Source organism: Bombus fervidus, chromosome 7, assembly GCF_041682495.2.
Source record: "Bombus fervidus isolate BK054 chromosome 7, iyBomFerv1, whole genome shotgun sequence".
Lineage (NCBI taxonomy): Eukaryota > Metazoa > Arthropoda > Insecta > Hymenoptera > Apidae > Bombus > Bombus fervidus.
Window position 1 is genome coordinate 12,360,856 of NC_091523.1, and position 19,575 is coordinate 12,380,430.

General features: G+C 42.6%; 2 protein-coding genes across 5 annotated transcripts; one reads left to right on the forward strand and one right to left on the reverse strand.

Annotated features, from left to right (window-relative positions):
* Window positions 1-3,043: 3,043 nt before the first annotated feature.
* Cln3 (CLN3 lysosomal/endosomal transmembrane protein, battenin) lies at window positions 3,044-15,973 on the forward strand. 4 transcript variants are annotated; one of them, XM_072007221.1, is made up of 9 exons: window positions 3,044-4,115; window positions 6,935-7,390; window positions 7,541-8,751; window positions 10,850-11,007; window positions 11,710-11,868; window positions 12,999-13,335; window positions 13,595-13,744; window positions 13,872-14,012; window positions 14,164-15,973. In XM_072007221.1, the coding sequence occupies exons 3-9, from the start codon at window positions 8,557-8,559 to the stop codon at window positions 14,302-14,304; spliced, it is 1,281 nt and encodes a 426-aa protein (XP_071863322.1). In that variant the 5' UTR covers window positions 3,044-4,115; window positions 6,935-7,390; window positions 7,541-8,556; the 3' UTR covers window positions 14,305-15,973. The 4 variants fall into 4 exon arrangements, with proteins under 4 accessions (XP_071863322.1, XP_071863323.1, XP_071863321.1 ...); XM_072007222.1 differs by having other exon boundaries at window positions 3,044-3,374; window positions 3,794-4,115; window positions 6,935-8,751; XM_072007220.1 differs by having other exon boundaries at window positions 6,935-8,751.
* Window positions 14,736-19,485, reverse strand: LOC139989164 (actin-like protein 6B). The gene is made up of 6 exons (XM_072007219.1): window positions 19,106-19,485; window positions 18,821-19,015; window positions 18,001-18,438; window positions 17,024-17,364; window positions 16,835-16,930; window positions 14,736-16,719 (listed from the first exon to the last, which is right to left on the reverse strand). The coding sequence occupies exons 1-6, from the start codon at window positions 19,272-19,274 to the stop codon at window positions 16,555-16,557; spliced, it is 1,404 nt and encodes a 467-aa protein (XP_071863320.1). The 5' UTR covers window positions 19,275-19,485; the 3' UTR covers window positions 14,736-16,554.
* Window positions 19,486-19,575: the final 90 nt, after the last annotated feature.

The window sequence follows — 19,575 nt, forward strand, 5'->3', positions numbered from 1 at the left end:
CCTTTTCGAACTCTTGTCGCCGACGCAATCGCGATTACATGTTTCTACACGTCAACCACTGAACCGATTGTTTGTTTTTCGTTACTGGTATTTCTATCGCGTAAGCGAAAAATCTACTCAGTAAGTGAAAAATAATATGCACACGCTGAAGAAAAACAATCGCGCAAGAGTGATCGATTTAATCGTGAATCGTTACCATGCACGATCGTCTAAATAAACGTTCTTTGGCCCGATAAGATGTCGATACGTGGCAGATAAGATTGTGACGGTAGCGTGCAGTCAGGGCTTTCTGTATAATGCACGAACATCCTTGCAATAGAGGAAACGCGGTTTCTAACGAGACTACGGTCTATGAATTTCAAACGAGGTGTGGTGTTCGTTTCTGTTTCGTTAGCTACTTCTCATATATCATCCATCCGATGCAATCGTGACGTAACATCAATATGATGTGTATATTTAATAACAAAATATATCCAATCACGCGGATGCGTGTTTTCCAGCGAACCTCTTTATTATCGGGTTTCGAATACGTTTGGTATTTAGCGCACCTGATAACTTGACAACTACTTGGCGTCAGAAATGTAAATAAATGTAATCGTACAATCGGATTATTTTTTATCAATCTCCGTTATCACGTTCATAATCTTTGTCGTTGTTAATGAACCAACTTCAAAGTTATTTAATTATTACGAAATAGCGATACTTTGACAGCCACGCAGTAGGGATTATCCTAAGGACGCGTGAAATTTGTCTGCGTTCTCGATTCAAATAAAAGAAAGATAAAAGGAGAAGGAACAGGCTAGCAAGATTTATCGATTTATTCAACAACGAACGTATCAATCGATTCTTTAAAATACACACTACGTGTTACGCTCATGGATCGAACTACAGTACGTTATAGCTGGTTTGATAACGTTCGGAGGGTTATTGAGGCGCCATGCTAAGGATAGTTGCTTCTTCGTGCGTACAATAGTCATCTCTCTCGTAGGACAGATACGTCTAACGCGTTCGTATGTCCCTCGAATCGCATCAACGAGCGTTCGTCGTTCTTCGTTTAGTCGGAGAGTTTGTTGTTCGCAGGAGTTGCATAACGCTTGGCGGAGGGCAAATATCATACGAGCACGTGCGTTCTGGTCGACGCGACGTTTCGGGTTCTCGAATCAAATACACTCGTTTCATTGTTAGGATGGAGGCTGTTTCGTCGCGAACCTTCGTTCGAACAATGTTCGCCGATTCGATTACGATCGTTTCGCGTTTGTAATTGAAATTCTAAAATGACCCAGTTGTTATTTTTGGCGTGCGAGACTCTGCAGCGCGCTTGGCCTCCCATCTTCTGATAATACCCGTTCTCGTGCTGTCGTTGGTTTCTTCAAAAGATATTGGCTTAATACATTTCATCAAGCGTGACCTTAATCGAGCGGCTTTGCAACGAGCGCCTTCCCGTGTTGGGACAGTTCGCGTGGCACCGAACCAACGCTCAAAGAATTCATTCCAGCATCGCGAGCGATGCAATCTGCTTGCAGTTTCGTGCGGCCTCGTCCTACGTCTAAAGATACAATAGCCGCATAGAAAATTCATTCCGCCCGCGTTAGAGTTTATCGATCCTCGTCCTAAAGACAGGATCGTGGCTCGTGTCACTCCTTCTCAAAAACGAACAAGAACAAGCTAATGTCTCCGTCGCGCGTACGCGTTTCGCCAACAGATGAGCGACACGCGGTTTCGGATTCGTTTGGTAGCCGACGAAGGGAAGTACCAAGGAAGCGTGAAACGTACGAAATATTGTTATGCGCGATGCAGAGAAGGTCTTTGGACAACCCTGACACTGTTTTCTCTAGGAAGCACACCGCTCTGAATTAATATCGTTTGACATTGCTTGACCAATAAAGCCGAACTATAGGAAACGTAATTACGACGACCTTCCGAGATGACCGGGGAACCTCGATGACCGATCTTGCCAATCGCTGGTGAGTTCAGCCGGTAATGAATTGCCAGTCAACAATGTCGTTTGTCAAGCTGCCACATAATCGCTCATCGCACGTGAATTACGTTGCCCGTTATCAAGTTGAACGTTAATTAATCGTTAATCAGGTTGATAAGCGTTTCTATGCGAATCGCGCGTCTGGATCAGGATAGATAATATTGTAATCGGTTCCGTTAACGGTTCACCAGCAAAGGACACGCTACGACGACAATGACGACAACGACGACGGCGATGAATAGTTACGATACAATCGCACACTGTGTCCGAGACTTGACCTTCGCTTGCCGTGAAAAACCTCTACATAGGAAAATAAATTGCACGTGTTCGTCACGAAAGTGACACACTAATTGAGCGCCATGCACCGTGAAACGGAATTAAGAAAGATTGCCTGTATCGTTTGAGCAGTTTCCTGCGCGCAACACTGGCGTCCGACAGAACCGCGAAAATCTCACGAAGTTTCTATCCCGAGACGAATTTCAGCTCAAGGTCGGCATGTCTAACCTAGCATGGGCTCTCACGAAAACAACCGAGAATCAATTTCGTGGCCGAAACCTGCTTATCGACCGACCGCATTTTTCTATTTGGATCGTTCTCCAAGGTTACTCTTGACTATGCACGGGCCCCATTCTGTCTCGGGCAATGTAACATGTTTCGTAATACCAGTATTACGGAATCGAACGGTCATTTCTGGTCTTCGTTATCGACATGGTCATTACACGTTAATGGTACGCTGATACGACCAAATTGATAGGACGTCAATTACGGCGGGCAAAAAGTCAGACACGTGGAACAGGGTGTAATCGGTGTAGGCACGGCGAGTTTATTTTCAGCGAGTGATACAATGCATATAGTGTCGAGGAATTGAAACGTTGCGGCAAACAATAAAATTTGATTAAAAAGCTATCACGGAGAATGGCGCTTAATTCATGCTATTCGATCTGTAGACGACTGGTACGTTCGCAAGTAGGATGAGAAATGGTGCAACGTTAGCAACGATTCCCAGTCTACTCTCGGCAATATATCGGCAATATATCAGCTAAGGGACAGAGAAGAGAAGAGCGAAGTGGAAAAGGAAGGGAAAGGTGGGCGATCGGAAAGAGCGTTAGACTAAAGAAGAATCGGCCGGCTTGACGGTCGTGAGCCGACTGCCTGGTTCGTTCCGGCCTGGTGGAACGCTTCTGGGACAGAGTGCGCGAGCGGAATGCTTATTGCCGATCGGTCGAGCCGAGCTGAACCGAGCTCGAAGAGCGGTCGAGCCGAGCCGAACCGAGCTCGAAGAGCGGTCGGGTCTGCGTCGCCGCCGTATAACTCGGTGATTTCGCCTGGAGCTTATTTATTTCGAACCTGAAACTCGCCGCGGCAACCACGTGCTACGATTGCAGCTGCGAGTCAAGTAAGTCGGAGACTGTCTTCTATTGCGACAACGCTTTTCTGTTCGATCGCGCTAGCATCAATCGAACGAACATTAAACAACGTTCGTTAAGAGGAAACAGAGCAAAGAGAAAAGAAAATAAATATAAAAAAAGAAATAGAGAGCGTGACTGGGGGAAAGGAAAAAGGACGGCGCGAGTCGTCGCGAACGTCAAACGAAGAAAAAAGAAGCAAAGTGGAGAAAGAAGGAAAGAGAAAGGCGCAGAGATACGCTGTGCATTGTATGAGCGTCGGTGTTTGGGAAACGTGCTCGAATTCTTTTTTACAGAATCAGTGCGCTTCGTCGGTACATCGAACTTATTCTAGAAGTTACGATACGATAGCCGCGGACGCTTTCGCGCCGAACTTATCGATTTTTCCTTTAGCACAGATTAAGGGCAGTCTGTTTCAGTGTTGTGCGTGACGATCGTTTAGCTTCGGAAGAAGAAGAAAAAGAAGAAGAAGAAGAGGACGAAAGTGAAGAAAAAGAAAAGGAAGAAGAAACAAGAACCGAAGATCTCGTTTGTATTACACCGAATCTTCGACCCAAACAACACAACCTCTGTGATACAATTCGTCAGAATCTTTACTACTCTGTGATTTGTGATTTGTGATAACGATATTTATTATTTTTACAAGAACTTTTAGATTTATTCCAGCCCCAATTCCAATTGTAATATATTTCAAAGGTCGCCGCATTTAATCGAATACTAACGGTGATTAGGTAAGTGTTACCATTTTCTTCTTTTTCCGTTTCTTTCAAAGAAAACGAATTGTTAGCATCGGCAACTGGTTTTTCGAAGCGTCTCTCGATATATCGTTCTTTTTACGCTCATTTATGTTTCACGCTCGATGTCTGCACACCCCGAGCGTTATCTCAGCTGTCCAAGAAATCGTAGCCTGACAGCGGTTCGCATCGCGCTTCAACCTCTCGTTATCGCGGCTCCGTTTCTCTTTTCGTACGCGATCGTTCAATGTTTACACCGGTGACATGCGTTCAGGGAACGCGTCGTCGTTGAAACGTACACCGAGAATTGGACGGATGTTGGTTTCGTGACTCCTTTACCGTTTACCTTGCGAAAAGCTCGAACGCATTTGAACGATTAACGTGACTCATCAACTGTTACGCAAAGTTTGCAATTTTTCAAAATTTCGATATACGCTACAAGTCCGTTTATCGAAAGGTAATTTTAGTTAACGTGAAAATTAACTAAAAAGTACTAGATAGTAGGCAAAATTGGCGAATTTGTATTATATTTATATATCTGTACTATATTACCAGTTATGCGAATTATTCGTCGTCCAGATGAGTTCTAATACAAACGAAGTTCTACCGTACTCGTACACAGTTCATTCCATCGATCGTTGATCTTACAGTTGCGAGTCACAGAAATAACTAGAACCAGCTGTTGCTTCATTCCCTTTCGACATCTCTTGTTTCTTCAAGATTCTGTAACAATTTCATCGTAATATACGTGAAAAGTTTAGTTCTTCGTTCGGTTCCAAAATTTCGTCTCTGCGAAACGATTAATGAGTCATGCAACGAGTTGGCCAGCTGTAGCGCTGCCTTTCACGGAGACTCATTCACCGACGAAAAAGGAAGAAAGGCAGAGAAGAGCGAAGGAGTAATAGAAAAAGACCCGTTGACGACGTTGATTGCGTGAAAAAAGTAGCATGACCGCGAAACGACTCGAACTCGGCTATCGTGGAAACAGATCGCGTGGCCGGCCAACTTTCCGACAATAGTCGTGTGTGTCTGTTAGGGGCTATTATTTCGAGAGAGAACCTAGAAACGCTGTGGAGGAAAACGATCTTCTTGCCGCTAGCTGTTTGAAACAGGGCCGCGGGATAAGCTACGCGAGCAGAGTCGAACGTACTTATGTACATTAAGGTCTGGTGATGAAAAATGATATTCTTAATCCATTAAGTAACGGGTTAAAGACCAACGAACCAGCAATGATTTCTAAACGAGCAATTTCTTTTAAATCTAGATGACGAGAATATTTAACGAGTATTTGGAGTTTTCTTTCACAGACACGATGCTATCCAAGAATAGAATTCGATGGTGTAAATTCATTGAGAGAAATTGCAAACAAAACATCACTTTAACGTACCATTAACTTAACGTACTTAATGGACTATTGGAGCAATGCGTACGAACTTAGGATTCTGCTATTAGAAATATAAGCTCGTGGAACCGAGCTTCGTTGCTGTCGCGATATTGTAACGACAACGTATAATTCGTCGGCATCGGACACATTCATGATCGCGATGAAACACTGCCACATGGCTCGATTTATTTTCGACCCGATCCTTTTCCGTCTTTAACGAATTTCTCAAGCGCGAAGGAAATACGGAAGAATCGCTGCTAATTTATATCATTTCCCGTGTCGATCTTAACCCAAACTTCTTCCTACAACAGCGAAAGCCTTTGTTTATCGAAACGACAGTAAAATTAGAACGTAAGATCACACTCGATCGCGATTAAGTAGCTCTCTCGTCGCTTTTGTGTCATAATGCATCACACGTTGGTGATGGAAGAAAAAAACGCGAAAGAGGAGCACTTCTCTTGTCCAAGATAAAAGACGCGATAATACACACAAGTTTGTTGTTTGCATCGTTCCGAAATTGGTTTTGTAAATTGGTTCGATTGTCGGTAGAAACAGCAATAAGATTGGAGTCGATCGAAGGTACGGCACGTGCGATCCATTGCGTTCCTTTTCGCGAGGAACGAGAAGCATCGTCTCGAGGTCGATGCTTCGACCGAAATAATCCTTCGAGCTGGAACGTGGGAAACGAGAGACACGTCTCCAGTTTAGTCTGTTCCTAGAACTAGAAAACGCTGGCAAGGACGTCGTTTTAATGTAATTAAGACACGTTTTGCGGTGTGCCTATTTACCGTGGAATAAAACCACTCACACAGCCACCTCCCCTCCTCTCTCTCTCTTCCGTTCCATTTATGAAAATCAAAGTTAGAACGCAATTCGCGAGCCTTCTTTTTCCTGCATTTTTTGTGGGAATAATTGCTACTGATTACGTCTAAATCGATCGTGATTTTCCAAAGAAAAATGATACAAATAAAACGAAGCGGAAAGTAGAGAACTTAAGTGGTTCGTCTGGAACGAAGTTTAGTTATTTGTACTTTGTCGAACGATCGAGTCAACGCGATTTGCGGGTCGACATGAAAATCAGTACTCGTTGAGACCAGACTCGCGGTGCAATAATTCGAGTCCGCAAAGCCAGCTGCCGACGCGCGTGCGGCTACCAATTTGTTTTCCGTTTCTCGTAGCCAACAGCCTGACCTCGTATTTTTCTTTATTGCTTTCTACAGCTTTTTCTTTTTTTTTTTTTTCTTTTGACAATTAAAATAAAACACAAACATCGATCGCGTATGTAACGCGTAACGTGTAGAATCCTCATTGACAGGTAACCAATCTGCAATTTTAATCGCGCGTTGACTTTCCTGTTTTAACAGTTCCTCCGGTGGAATTAGCCACCGTGGCGGCGTCCGATTTCATAAGAAAATATCGATCTTGTCCACAGGAACGACACATCGTGAAGACCTACGCGGACCAGAGAGCCATTGGAAATTTAATCGGTCTTTGGATCTGCGACAAAAAAGAAAAGAGAAAGATAAGGAGCGCTGGAGCAGAAGAAACTGTTTTGAACGTGTTTCAAAGATTACACGGCACGTTTTACGAAACGAAGTGATTAACGATAAACAACTTAGATTTCGATAAGGCTGGTATAAATCGTAACAGCCAGTGAGAGAACGTCGAACGTGCGACGAGAAGGACAAGCGAAATCAAATCGATTGTGTACTTCTGTTTAAAAACGGCGAACATTCGACTCATTTTCGTCCGGAAACTCGTGCGAGAAAGCGGGGATCAGCTTGGATCGAACGCGTCGGTTGCTGAGAAGAAAGCGAGAAAGAAGTTTCTCGAAGCTTGGTTACCGCTGTCGCTGATGTTGAGTGCTGACTCTACCGGAACATAGAAGGTAGGGATTTCTCAGTAAGAACGAACCTGATCGGTTCTGTGCATCGTTCCTCCAGCAGGAAGTTCTATCTATCGTGTTCGAATAGGTCACGGTTTCACTGACGTCATTTTCTATAAACCCCAACGGTTTACATGCTCGTACGTTTTATAGCTTACGAACAATTCGCTCAACTGCACGGTGAGCCACATCGTCGAAAATAAATCAGGAAACGGCCAGGGGACCGTAATAGCTTGCCGATATTGTCGACCAATTTCTTCGAGACAAGCGCCAGTCGAAGGATTTTACATTCGCTGGCGTGGAACCTTGAGCGATCGATCCGTAGATCCTGGGACCTTGATTTTGAACTTCAAGAGAGAAGAATATACAAGCCAAACGTTGTAACAATTCCTTCGAGCAAAAAGAAGCTTAGAAAAAGTTTCTACGTAACCGTCGATAAAGAACACAGAGAGAAATTATCGGTGCCCCTCCTTTTTCTCGATAAAATACGCAAGTGACAAGTACACAACGGAGAGTCGCGGAATTTCGATCGAACGAAATAATAGATTTATCAGTACGTTTGTTTTCATTGGGAATCGAGTTAGATTCGAAACGGCAGAAGTTCGTACGGTACGATACTCCTGGCGAGTAGTGGCGGAAAGAAAATACAGCGACTAAAGGAGAGAGAAGTTTCTCGAAGCTTGGTTTGCCGCGCGCTGACTGTGCTCTAAACTCGCTCGAAAAGGAGAAACACGAGCGGGCAAGGAATACGACGGAGAAGGTCTTACAGGAAAGAAAGAAGCCGATGGATGTGCGCCATCTCTGAGATCGAGGAAGAGAGAAACGGAATCGTTGCTGCCGTAACCTGGGACAGATTTAAAAGGCCCACGTGCTCCACTTAGGCTCTCCCCCCGTTCCGATAGAGACTACAGTGCAAACTTTCAAGGCGAAAAGGAAGCTAGAACAGGATCCACAGGGGACAAAAGGAAACGGAGGAAAAAGCTTGGGATAAGGAACAGGATTAACTGCGATCGAAGTTGAACGAAAGGAAAAAAAGGCCGACTGCTGGAAAAAAGGGAGCGCGCGTCGAACGAAGACGGAGAAGTAAATCGGTTACAACGGAGTGGAATATAAAAGATAGAAAGATAGAGAGGAAAAGAAAGCACGAGTATATATCATTGCAGTTGAAGATGGCAAAGGGCAAACCGTTAACAGTCTCGGAGCGGCGGACGAACGACGTGTTCGACGAAGAATCGATAGCGGTACGATCGCGATGGCGAAATTTCGCCGCCTTCTGGATACTCGGACTCTGCAACAATTACGGATACGTGGTGATGCTTAGCGCCGCGCACGATATACTTGAGAGCAAATTCGGCACGACGATGGTGAGTGGTAATTTTTGTTCATTGATCCGTTAGCGAATCACATATTTGATCGGTGTTGGAGAAGGGTTGCCAGGGACGGGAAAAAAGAGAAGATTCGTTACGTTCCGCTTTTTTCCAGTTTTCTTAGACTCTTGTATTTTTTGTATTCCCTTCGATTCGAAAGAATAAAACAGAGAAAGAAAATAAGAAAATACAATGAAACTCGGAGACCTTTGTTTCCGGCAACGGAACGAATCGTATAACGGGACGAATCATGAATCATCTTCAACGCGACTTCTTCACGTGCTAATTTCTGATTGTCCGCGTCTGTCCCTTAAAACTCGCATCCCTTCGCCTTAAGAGTCGATCGATTAAATACGCGTAAATCTGTCGGTCGCTTCGCGTGTTCATCGACCGTCCCGAATCGCTCGATTGGCATTCGGTCGATTGCGAAACAACGTGTAACCAGTGACGCGTTTTGGAGCGTCTGGTCTGGATAGTCTGGAAGCTTCCCAAGATTTTCGTATTTACCTATAACGATAAACTAGAACAGATAAAGTATAAAAAACAATTGCGACATATAGATAGCGACGTGATAAAGCAACGCGTTCACTTGGAATCGGCAAACTCGTTCGAGCGAAACGAGCAAACGATCGAGCGTGCAGAGTAGTAGTGTATACTACTCGTGTGACGCCTGGCCTGCATAAGACTCGATGAATCATCGGCGTCATTCGGCCGTATTACAGCACAGCGATTACACAGGTCTTTGTATCGATTGGATTCCTGTTGTCACTCGACGATGCTCCGATTGCCAGAAGAGTAGGCGGGCTAATGGAAAATTTCGCGAAAAGAAAAGAAGAAAAACTAACTTGCACTCGGCATGTGGCACCGATCGACGGCAAACTGCCGGACACAAAATGTTATTGTTATTGGATGAAAGTTTCGCGGCCCCTCCCTTTCTAATATGTAGTCATTGAGTCGGGTTTAAAGCGTTACGACATCATTGGTCGGTGTCTTGACTGTACGTCCGCGAAACTATATACTGTTTTTAATACGGTCGATATTTCGTCTCCAAATGATTTACTATAACATTGTAACGTTGATTTCTTTCTACTTCGACGATTTGCCAAATAAAATATCGGCTTTTCGTAGGCGCCAACTAATCCACCGATGTTAATGAGAACGCGTTTATCTATGTTTGTTTAAGCGCGAATCCTTTTTACGCCTTTTTAGCTTACTGTTTTCCTTTTCGTTATTGCCTTGAAGTTATTGTACGCTGTAACGTAGCGGTTTTGATTAGCCGAAATCGTAAATGACGTTTCACGCTCAAGGAAAAGTATCTTGATATTTGAAGACGATTTCAAAAGCTTTTGTAAACGATGCACACGGTCTGCATAGGTAATCCGTGTAATCAGTAACAACGGCGGAGTGTCGTTCGACTGAAATATTACTAAGCGGACTATGAAAGTTTTACGATTTAATGATTACTCCGCGTTTCGCACTACGGTATCTCGCCACAGCGAGTTTGTTCGTCACGAGGATTAATAGCCTCGTTTAAACAACGTTCCTCGTGATCCACGATCTCGATACGAACGAAACGAAGACGGTTATTAATAAGGAATAATAGAAACAGAAGGTGACGGTAGAGGAGGAGAGAGGGAGAGAAGTCGTTGGAACAGTAAGCAATTAATCTGAATTACGTATTCGAGATCGAACAGATTCTTGTGCGCGAGGAATTTTATTATGTCATCGACAAATCTATGCATGCGTTTCGCATCGTGTTATGGAGTTGCTTACGCCTTCCCCTCTAATCCCGTGGTTGTTCCTTCCGACTGCGATTCCAGCATGCTTCGAACGCGAATTAACTTACGTAACAATCGCGGAGATTAATATTCCACTCGTTCAAGGTGGTAATGTTCGTGAAATAAAGATACCGGTATTCGATAACTTCCACGGTGATGTACAACCAACGAACCGAATTATGGGAAAATAATAGACAAAGCTGATTTTTTCGGTTTACGTAAAATGCAATATCTCCCATATCTGTTAGCGAATGGTATACTAATCTAGTTTATTTCCTTTTTCTCCTTTCTTTTGGTTTCGTTTCATCTATACGAAGGAACCTGTCACGGAATTCACGAATGGCACCGTGACGACCACCAACACCACTGGGATTCGATCCTGCAACACATTGTCCACTGGTGCCATATTGCTAGCGGATATATTACCATCGTTAGCGGTGAAAACGATCACGCCGTTCCTGCCTTTTTACGTACAGTGAGTATCCGTTTATTTCTATTTTTCCTTCCAATTATATAGCTATCGTTGCATTTGATCGTAACTTGTGCGTAAACGTAACACCACGCGATACTTTTGCGTAGATACTTTTGCGTAGGAGCCAGCAAGAGCACTGCGACGATAGGAAACAAAAGCCGCGATACGATAACGAAATGTTAGGAAGCGAGCCTTTAACTTTTAGAATATTTCACGCGATAACAGCAGCAGCAGTTACTCAGATGATACACAGGCGAATTCAAAACATTAGTCAGCTTTCGCGATATGTACCAACGACTGACCGCGCAATATCTAACTCGGTTATCTTATCGATGATTTTCTTTGGATCGTCTCTTGATATCGATTTTCTTGATATCCTTGTGCTATATACGTACGTATATGTATATATACATATGTTCATAAATTGTTCGAGAAAATAAATATAAATACAGGACTATGACACGGTGACCGTTGATTTTGTTCATTCAGCTCAACTCGTGAATTGTATTATCGAGCATATGGAAACGCATTTCCTTTAGATAAGGCAGCGTAGTAAGAAGCGATCAACGTCATATGCTTCTCGCTAAATACACGCGATTTCTCGTGGGACGGATCATCCCCGGACGGATCGTCGCCCTCCGCGGGCACGTCGCTCCTTTCCCCGCAAATGAAACGCTAATCGATTAATCGAATCGTTAATTACAGTGCTCGACTGGCTACCTGTGTGTTATTTTCCGCTGCAGGATTCCTTATGGTGTCGTTGAGCACTACCGAATGGCTCGCCATTCTGGGCGTCGTTGTAACGTCACTCTCTTCCGGTTTGGGAGAAGTTACTCTGCTGAGTTACAGTCACCAATACCCCAAGTAAGTACCATCGTTTCTGTTCTTTCTTCATACTTTACTGTTCTTCATTGTTGGTACTATTTTTTTTTTTATTTTTCTTCAACAACAATGGCGATCGTTTTTTTTTCTGAAGTAATTTTCCACCTGTTCTATCGAAGGCTATCACGCACAGGCGAGCTTTAAGTATAATGTCTTCCTTATTTTTCCGTACGAACGTAATAGTATATATAACTATTAGAGACTATCGGTAAATAGCTACATAGTCTTTTTTGTAAATCGAACGCATCGTATTTTTTTTCCTTCATCCATTTATATATAGCGTTTCTTTATTCAAGGAAAGCGGTAATAATTTATTATCTGTGTAGAAAGATGTAGAAGAAAATAAAGTATAGAGACAAAAGGTACGGATAAAAGCGGACAAAAGTAAAAAGATAAAAAGAAAAAGAAATACGATGCAAAGTCTGTTGATGCAAATATCGAGATATTGACACATAAAACCACAGTGTTGACATTTAGACAGTTGTGTAAAGAAAAGTAGAGATAAGATAACGGCAGTCGACAGGTTGGCCTTCCATGTTTAAAAGTATAGAACAATAACATAAATTGCTGTTCTAGAACCGATACGAAAATAAAATTTAAAAAAAGCACCGGAAGGCATAATATAGAAGTACAGTACGGAATTCTGAAAAATACTCGTTGCGAACACGAGGTACGTCTGTACTTATGTGCAACAACTGTTAATTACAATGCTATTGTTTCTGTCCATTTCTCTATCTATCTATGTATAATATCTTTCTGTTTCTTTGCCATTCTTTCTTCACTAACGATTAACCTTGCCGTCGTTAAAGTTCACCGGAAGGAATGCGATCGCGGCTAACACGAGATAACACGTGTCCATAAAACGTGCGTTTCGAACGTGTCTGTTAATGTAATCATCAAGCGAAAATTTTACCGCGAACCATCATATCTTCCCAATATCACGCCGATATTTTAATTGTTCCTCCTTCTCCTATTTCATATATTTTTCGTTTCCGGTAATTGTGAATATTATCACCGTTAGATATTACATTTTTTAATAGCTGTATGTCGAATCATCCTGAATTTAACCTTTGCCATTGGCCGATAACTGACAGCGATTCGTTATTTCGCAGACAAGTAATCGCGACATGGTCTTCCGGTACTGGAGGCGCCGGAATAATTGGCGCGCTATCTTATGCCACCCTCACCATGTGGTTGAGTAACGAAGACACATTGTTAGTTATGTTAATCGTACCGATTATACAAGGAATCACTTTCTGGATGGTTCTGGTTCACCCGCCGCAGTCCACTATCCCGATCACTAAGAACGGTATCGACAGTCAAGAACACATCATTGAGATCCCTAGGAAGAGCTTTAAAGAAAAGATCAATCTGGTACCGGGATTGATGAAGTATATGATCCCGCTTGGGCTCGTGTACCTCTTCGAATATTTCATTAACCAAGGATTGGTAATGCTTTTTCGTTACATGAGCTTTTGTAGAATTCTGTTTGTCTCCCCCCTTTTATCTTTCCTTCTCTCGCTCTTGTTATATACATACATTATATGTCTTTTTGTATTTCGTTACGCATAATTTACGTTATAAGATTGCCGAGTCTTGTTGCTAGCTTCCACCTCCTAAATATAGATACAATTACCGCCGGTCGTATGTATAGAAGAACAATATAGATCAGGTGTTTTAATGAACACGTGTAACGCTAATTTTTCAGTACGAGCTGATCGAATTCGATGACATTTGGCTGACGCACGCCGAGCAATATCGCTGGCTCCAGGTGGATTATCAGATAGGAGTGTTTATCTCGAGATCGTCCGTCAATCTCATCACGATTAACAAAATCTGGATCATGGCTCTGTTACAGGTAACATAACCGATTAAACTCCGTTTACTCGTGTTACGCACGTTCGAACGGCAACGTGCAATCTGTTGATTTTATCGCGGCCGTAATCGAATACACATGATTTACGATAACCCCGTATTTGTTTCAGTTTATCAACGTCATAATTCTACTGTTCGAGACGCTGTTCTATTACTTGCCCAGTATTTGGATTGTGTTCGCGTTCGTTTTGTGGGAGGGCCTTCTCGGTGGTGGAGCATACGTGAATACGTTTTATCGAATGTCCACCGAGGTAACGTAACTTTACTTTGACAGCTCACCATTGTCAATGGTCAATTTATACGAACCTGTTATCTTTGTTCGCGTTAAAAATAGTCTCTGACCGTATTTCATCGAATATCATTAAAGAATGCAATGTCGTATTTTTTTCTGTCATTTTACAGATTCCAAGGGCGGATCGTAAAATTTCCTTGGGAATTGCCACGATGGCCGATTCCATTGGAATCGCGTTGGCAGGATGGTTGTCTATGCCGGTTCACAATGCCATTTGTAGACTGCCACAACCGTCTCGAGTGGGAAGCTAGGAGACAAACATAAGATAGTATTTAACAACGGTCATGCGAATATAAGCAGGATCGTGACGCCGTGATACATACGTTATTTATTACCGAATCTTCTTCGACACGCCCTCGTGGCTTCGATAATGTTGATAACTGACGTCACGTGGTTCGTACATCATTCCGGTTTCTAGCCATTATTACGCTACCGTCAATTATTGTAGCAAAACGCGATTAGTATCGCCATGATCAAGCTTGATACCTCGTTTGTATTAATTTCGAAAACATAGAATTTATTCGATGCCTCTCGTCGTTTGAACTTCCATCGAACTGGAATCATCGACGATGCTTAAAAATTGCGCTACGATTCGACAGAAAGACGTGCTATCGATACCGATGTTTCTAAATGAAAAAAAAAAAAAAAAAGAAAAAAACAAGAAATTTAACTCGCTAGATCGTAAGTTCGATTGTTCTCAGATTTATTTGGTACAAATATTTAAAGGATTAGGAACAAAATTGTTTTACGATTAGTTTGATTTCGTTTCACAGTGCGTTTCTTCTTCCTTAACAGAGAAGAAGAGCAAAAAGCAGCGAATCGCGCAACAGGAAAACCAGAAATTGGATATAGACGAGGAAATCTCGTCTCGATTTATGCGTCAACAGCATTCAACACCTGTTGTCGAATATCGCAGCGCTACGCTTTTGTAAACGCGACCTAAAATTTTCTGACTATGGGCTACGCGTTTCATCATGCGTTCTTAGCTAGTAGATATATACGTCGTTTAACATTTGGTCGTAACAAGAACGACCACCAGTATTCGTAGTTAGCGTAACACGTCGATTTTCGCCACGCGTTATAGGCGCATTCGATGAACGAGACAGCGTTCGATTTACAATATTTTTATTGTTTATGCACGACTCGTGTCCATATGTTAAATACCGTTTCAAAAATATTGCTGACAAGATTATCTCGGTTTATTTCGCTAAAATGATAACGAATTTCCTATTTCGCTTGACCACGTCACAATATTATAACACGGGTTGTGCGTTGTGTTTATAAAAATTATTTCTTTTTTTTTTTTTTGCAAAGAGAAAGTCGTCAAATCGATTTTTAATCATTGTCGAAATTTCAAACATTCCTCGTCAAAAGGATATTTGTTGGAACACGCGAGAGTGTTAATTAGAAGTATTATAATATCAAGTCGCAGAGTAAATACGGTAGGACCGGAAATTTCGACGAACGATTCTTCGTCGTCGTTACGAGAAAGGTCCTTTCCATTCTTCTAGCAAAATAATTCGCCTTTTCCTAAATACATATTGTATATGTGATATACCGATAATACTGTTTCCTACGTTTATTTTGAGATATAAATATATATAGTATATATATATATTTATATACGAAATATTATATTGTTTATTACGCTGTAATATATATATATATATATTATATATTTATCGTTGTAAAATTGGAACTGCTTGTGACGCGTTCTAAAATGAATGTTCTGCGGTTCGCGGTTCTCCTAATTTTATTTTATCGTATTTTATTTCTTTTTTTTTTTTTGTTATAAGGAAGATAAATAAGATAAAGAAGGAATACGACAGAGAAGCGTGGAAAACAAACGAAATGGAAATATTGTTCAAATATGTAACTTGTTGTGAATACGTTCGAAATAAACGATAAAAATTCTTTTTCCATAGCAGTGCTCCCTCTTTCCTCCATACTCATTATCCGTAGGAATCATCGATTCTTCGATTATGATATGTAAACCAATCTATGCTCGTGAATTACAAACGAAAGATTGTTCGAGCAGTTAGGAACTGTATTTTTTTCTTTTAGAAGCGTACCGCATACATTTGTTTATCGTCTAACTTACGCTGTAACTTACGCGTGTAATCGAAGCGAAAGAATTCGTCGCTTCACCTGCGAAGAGCGTTTCAACTACCATCAAAAGAAGATTTTGCTTCAGCGAGTTTCACAAGGATCGCACCTTTTACTCCGATCAGTTTTACTTCAACAGGCTAGGCAAATACATTAAGTTTTCCTTGCTGTTTAAATTTTGTCTAAAGCTCTATACGCGTCTGTCACAAACCCGTTTGATATTAGTCGCTCGTATTGTCTTACGTTGGCCCTTACGCTCTGAAGGATTATCAAAAACTTAAAGATAGCAACTAACTGTCCCCTCGACGACATACAAAATAGATACGTACAACATTGTCAGACGATTTGCAAAAATAATTACGAAGAATAATTTTGATTGATGCTTGAGCTTTTGATCACGCGCATCGCTCGAGAATCAGTTTACCCGATTCTTCGTACTCTTGCCGCGACAGCCACATTTGTTGGAAAGATCCAAGGGAGCTGAGGATAGATCCTCCGATCCAGGCACCGTAACGACGCTCGCTCGAGCTGTTCGCGCTAATTATTTTCAGTCTCATACTCTGCAATAACCGAACGAGTCAACGTTATTCCGATTTCGATAAAAGGAACATAATTTTTCCATTAGAATTATTTTCTATTAAAAGATCTCAACGCAATATGACGGTAGATACTTACTGGAGGAGTTTTGCTGGCTAAATCTCGATTCAGTCTTTCGCTAAAACCTTGCAGACAGGAATTACCACCGGTGACCACCACGCTTCCGTACAAACTCTAAGGACAGAAATGCTCCATTTTAACAGTCATGGAGTCATCGACTTCTCCCTGAAGCTACTGCGTGATTGATGAAAACAGAGGAAAGCTTACAGGTCTGATATCCATATCGCACATGCCCACGCTGGTCGTGACGAGTGGACCAACTCCAAGAATGCTGGCGCCAACGCCCTTCACGTTGCTGGGATCGAACAAGGCTTCCGGAATCATCAGTCTGACGGAACCGAAATCGTCGTTGTACCCGGTTGGGAACTCGTAGTGTTTCATTGGCAAAGTATTGGCCACGTCCTCGTCGTAAGGGCTGTCGGACACTTGTAAACAATTCATTTGGAAGTCTTGCAACAGCTCTCGGACCATATAGCTCATCCAGGAAGACGTTGGCTGAGGACCAGCCCTTTTGGTCCAACGTGGTGTATCTCTTTCGCGAACTACATCTGTGTAATATTTTATTACATTAGATTCTGGTTGTTATGCGACGTAGTAATACGATTAATCCGGGACATAGAATAGCAACTGCGAATGAAACAAGAGGATTCGACTTAGGAAGAGCGTTTCGAGTGGTACATACAATGTTAAGCGTTGAAAAGCTCCTCTAGACGTAGGTTACATTCGGAAGTGCGAAATATTAGAGGATAAAAGGTTTTGATGAAGGAGGTCGATGGGAATAATGTTCAACTCTAAACATTCTTTAACGCTGATAAGTGTTCGCTAAATCTGGACAGCGCGTGCGGTAAAGGCGCACGGACGCTGAATGAATGCATTCAACGCATTACGACTCAAGTGCTCTGCACACAGCGCGCGTTCATCGTTGAAAATGCATGTTCAAAGGATTTAATTCCCTTTCGTGACTTATAATAGACGTCGTTCTACGATGTACTAAGCATTGCTTTTTATAGCGCGTTAATATCTGCCTAGCGAGCGAGTGTCAATTGAAGTCAATATTTAATCATTCCATCAATACCGTCCACGTCGATCGAATTACGCTATTACTGTTGCTTTTCTTTATCCGCTGACGACGATTCGTCGCTGTGAAAGCGCGACGATTTCGTTGAAAATTTTAGCCAACTTGCCTTTGCTCGCTACCAGACAAGCAGGCGTCAACTCGATTTCCTTTTCTTCGAAGAACTGTCTGCATTGCATCGTGATGAAATCACCGCCCAGCGGGCTTTTTACGATTCCCTGCGTGATAACGTAACCGTCGTGCACCGGAACCGCACTCGTGTGAGTTGCACCGCTGTCTACGACCATGGCCGTCGATCTGCCGTTCGCATACGCGGCCAAAACCGCGTTTTTGCAGATGTACATCGCTGGAACGCTGAATTTCTCGAACATCAGCTCCAGCAATTTCTCCCGTTTCAATCTGGTGTTCCAGGGACATTCGGTCATCAAGATCGGATGATGCTCCGGAAGAGCATGAAGACGTTGTTTGTACGTGTACTCTGTTAGACGCTCGAACATCTCCCAATCTTCGATCATGCCGTCTTTCATTAAGCTAACCATCTCCATATCTAGAAAAAGATATATCATAAGTAACACATACAATACGATCTCTTTACAATTCGTGACAATTTTCTATACTGCAAGTTAAAGTCTACTTTCCGCGCTTCGATTTAGGATTTTTCCTTTTCGTCTTTTATCGACTAAGCTACAAACTACTTGTGTCAAACACTACGTAAATACAGTTTGTCGTACGTTTCGTAGCGTAAAGACTGTACAGATGAAACGTATTAACGATATGAGACTGCGTCGAATTCTATTTCAAAAAAAGATGACATCGTTCTATGTTTTAATGGAATTTACGATCCGAGGAAAATGGTCACATAGCGAGAACTGGACAGCGAAACGTAATCGTGTTTCCTCTGATAGGATTACGCTGTGAAACGATCGTACCCTTCTTTCGCACTTGAATGGCCGTGACATCGATGTTGTAGTGCTTCCTGACGTTTTGACTGCCGTCCGGCGAGTCGATCGTGTCCTCCCATACACCGAGGGTGGTCGGAATTTCAGCTTTCGGTGTATCCTCACCGCCATAACCCACGCGAAGGCTCTGGTGTCCAACGTCGAAAATTATAGCACCGACCTCGTCTACGGGAAAAATCCAAACGCTTTACGGAATTCTCAGCTAGACCACGTTTCGTTTTTTTCCGGAAATATTGCGGACCGCGTATCACATACCTCCGCCGTAGACACCACCGCTCATAGTATCTGGAGAGGACAGGAACGTCGGCGCATGCCCAGCAACCCTGTTCGACCTCACCGGTCCATGCACCCCTTCTTCCTTCCTCGTACTCGTATATCGAGGATTCTGCGACCCTCCGCCGTTTCCACATTGCTCCTTTTGCATATTCGAATCTACGATCGGGAGGAGGACGAAACGCGATCGATCAGCACATTTGCGAAACCCTTTTCGTTCGGGCGCAGCTTCCACGGATATTTTCTCTCGTCGGGCTTAACGGCAGGATTGTTACGGACTGGTCTTGGAGAAAAGAGATTTTCCCTTGCTTTTATTATCTATTAAATTTTATCGTCGAGAACGTAGTTTCACGGATGCGTTGGATTTCAAGGATTCCGACGGTCCTTTTTATTTCAAAGATTGGTAGTACGGTAGACACGGGAAGGGTGAGAATAATATTTCAGACAAGAAC

Coding starts and splice junctions, on each gene's coding strand:
- LOC139989164 (XM_072007219.1), bottom strand. CDS start 19,274: ATGCAAAAGGAGCAATGTGGAAACGGCGGAGGGTCGCAGAATCCTCGA. Junction 18,439..18,820: donor CATTCAAGTGCGAAAGAAGG/GTACGATCGTTT, acceptor ATCTTTTTCTAG/ATATGGAGATGGTTAGCTTA. Junction 16,931..17,023: donor GCGATATGGATATCAGACCT/GTAAGCTTTCCT, acceptor TTCTGTCCTTAG/AGTTTGTACGGAAGCGTGGT.
- Cln3 (XM_072007220.1), top strand. CDS start 8,557: ATGGCAAAGGGCAAACCGTTAACAGTCTCGGAGCGGCGGACGAACGAC. Junction 8,752..10,849: donor GCAAATTCGGCACGACGATG/GTGAGTGGTAAT, acceptor ATCTATACGAAG/GAACCTGTCACGGAATTCAC. Junction 13,336..13,594: donor ATTTCATTAACCAAGGATTG/GTAATGCTTTTT, acceptor CTAATTTTTCAG/TACGAGCTGATCGAATTCGA.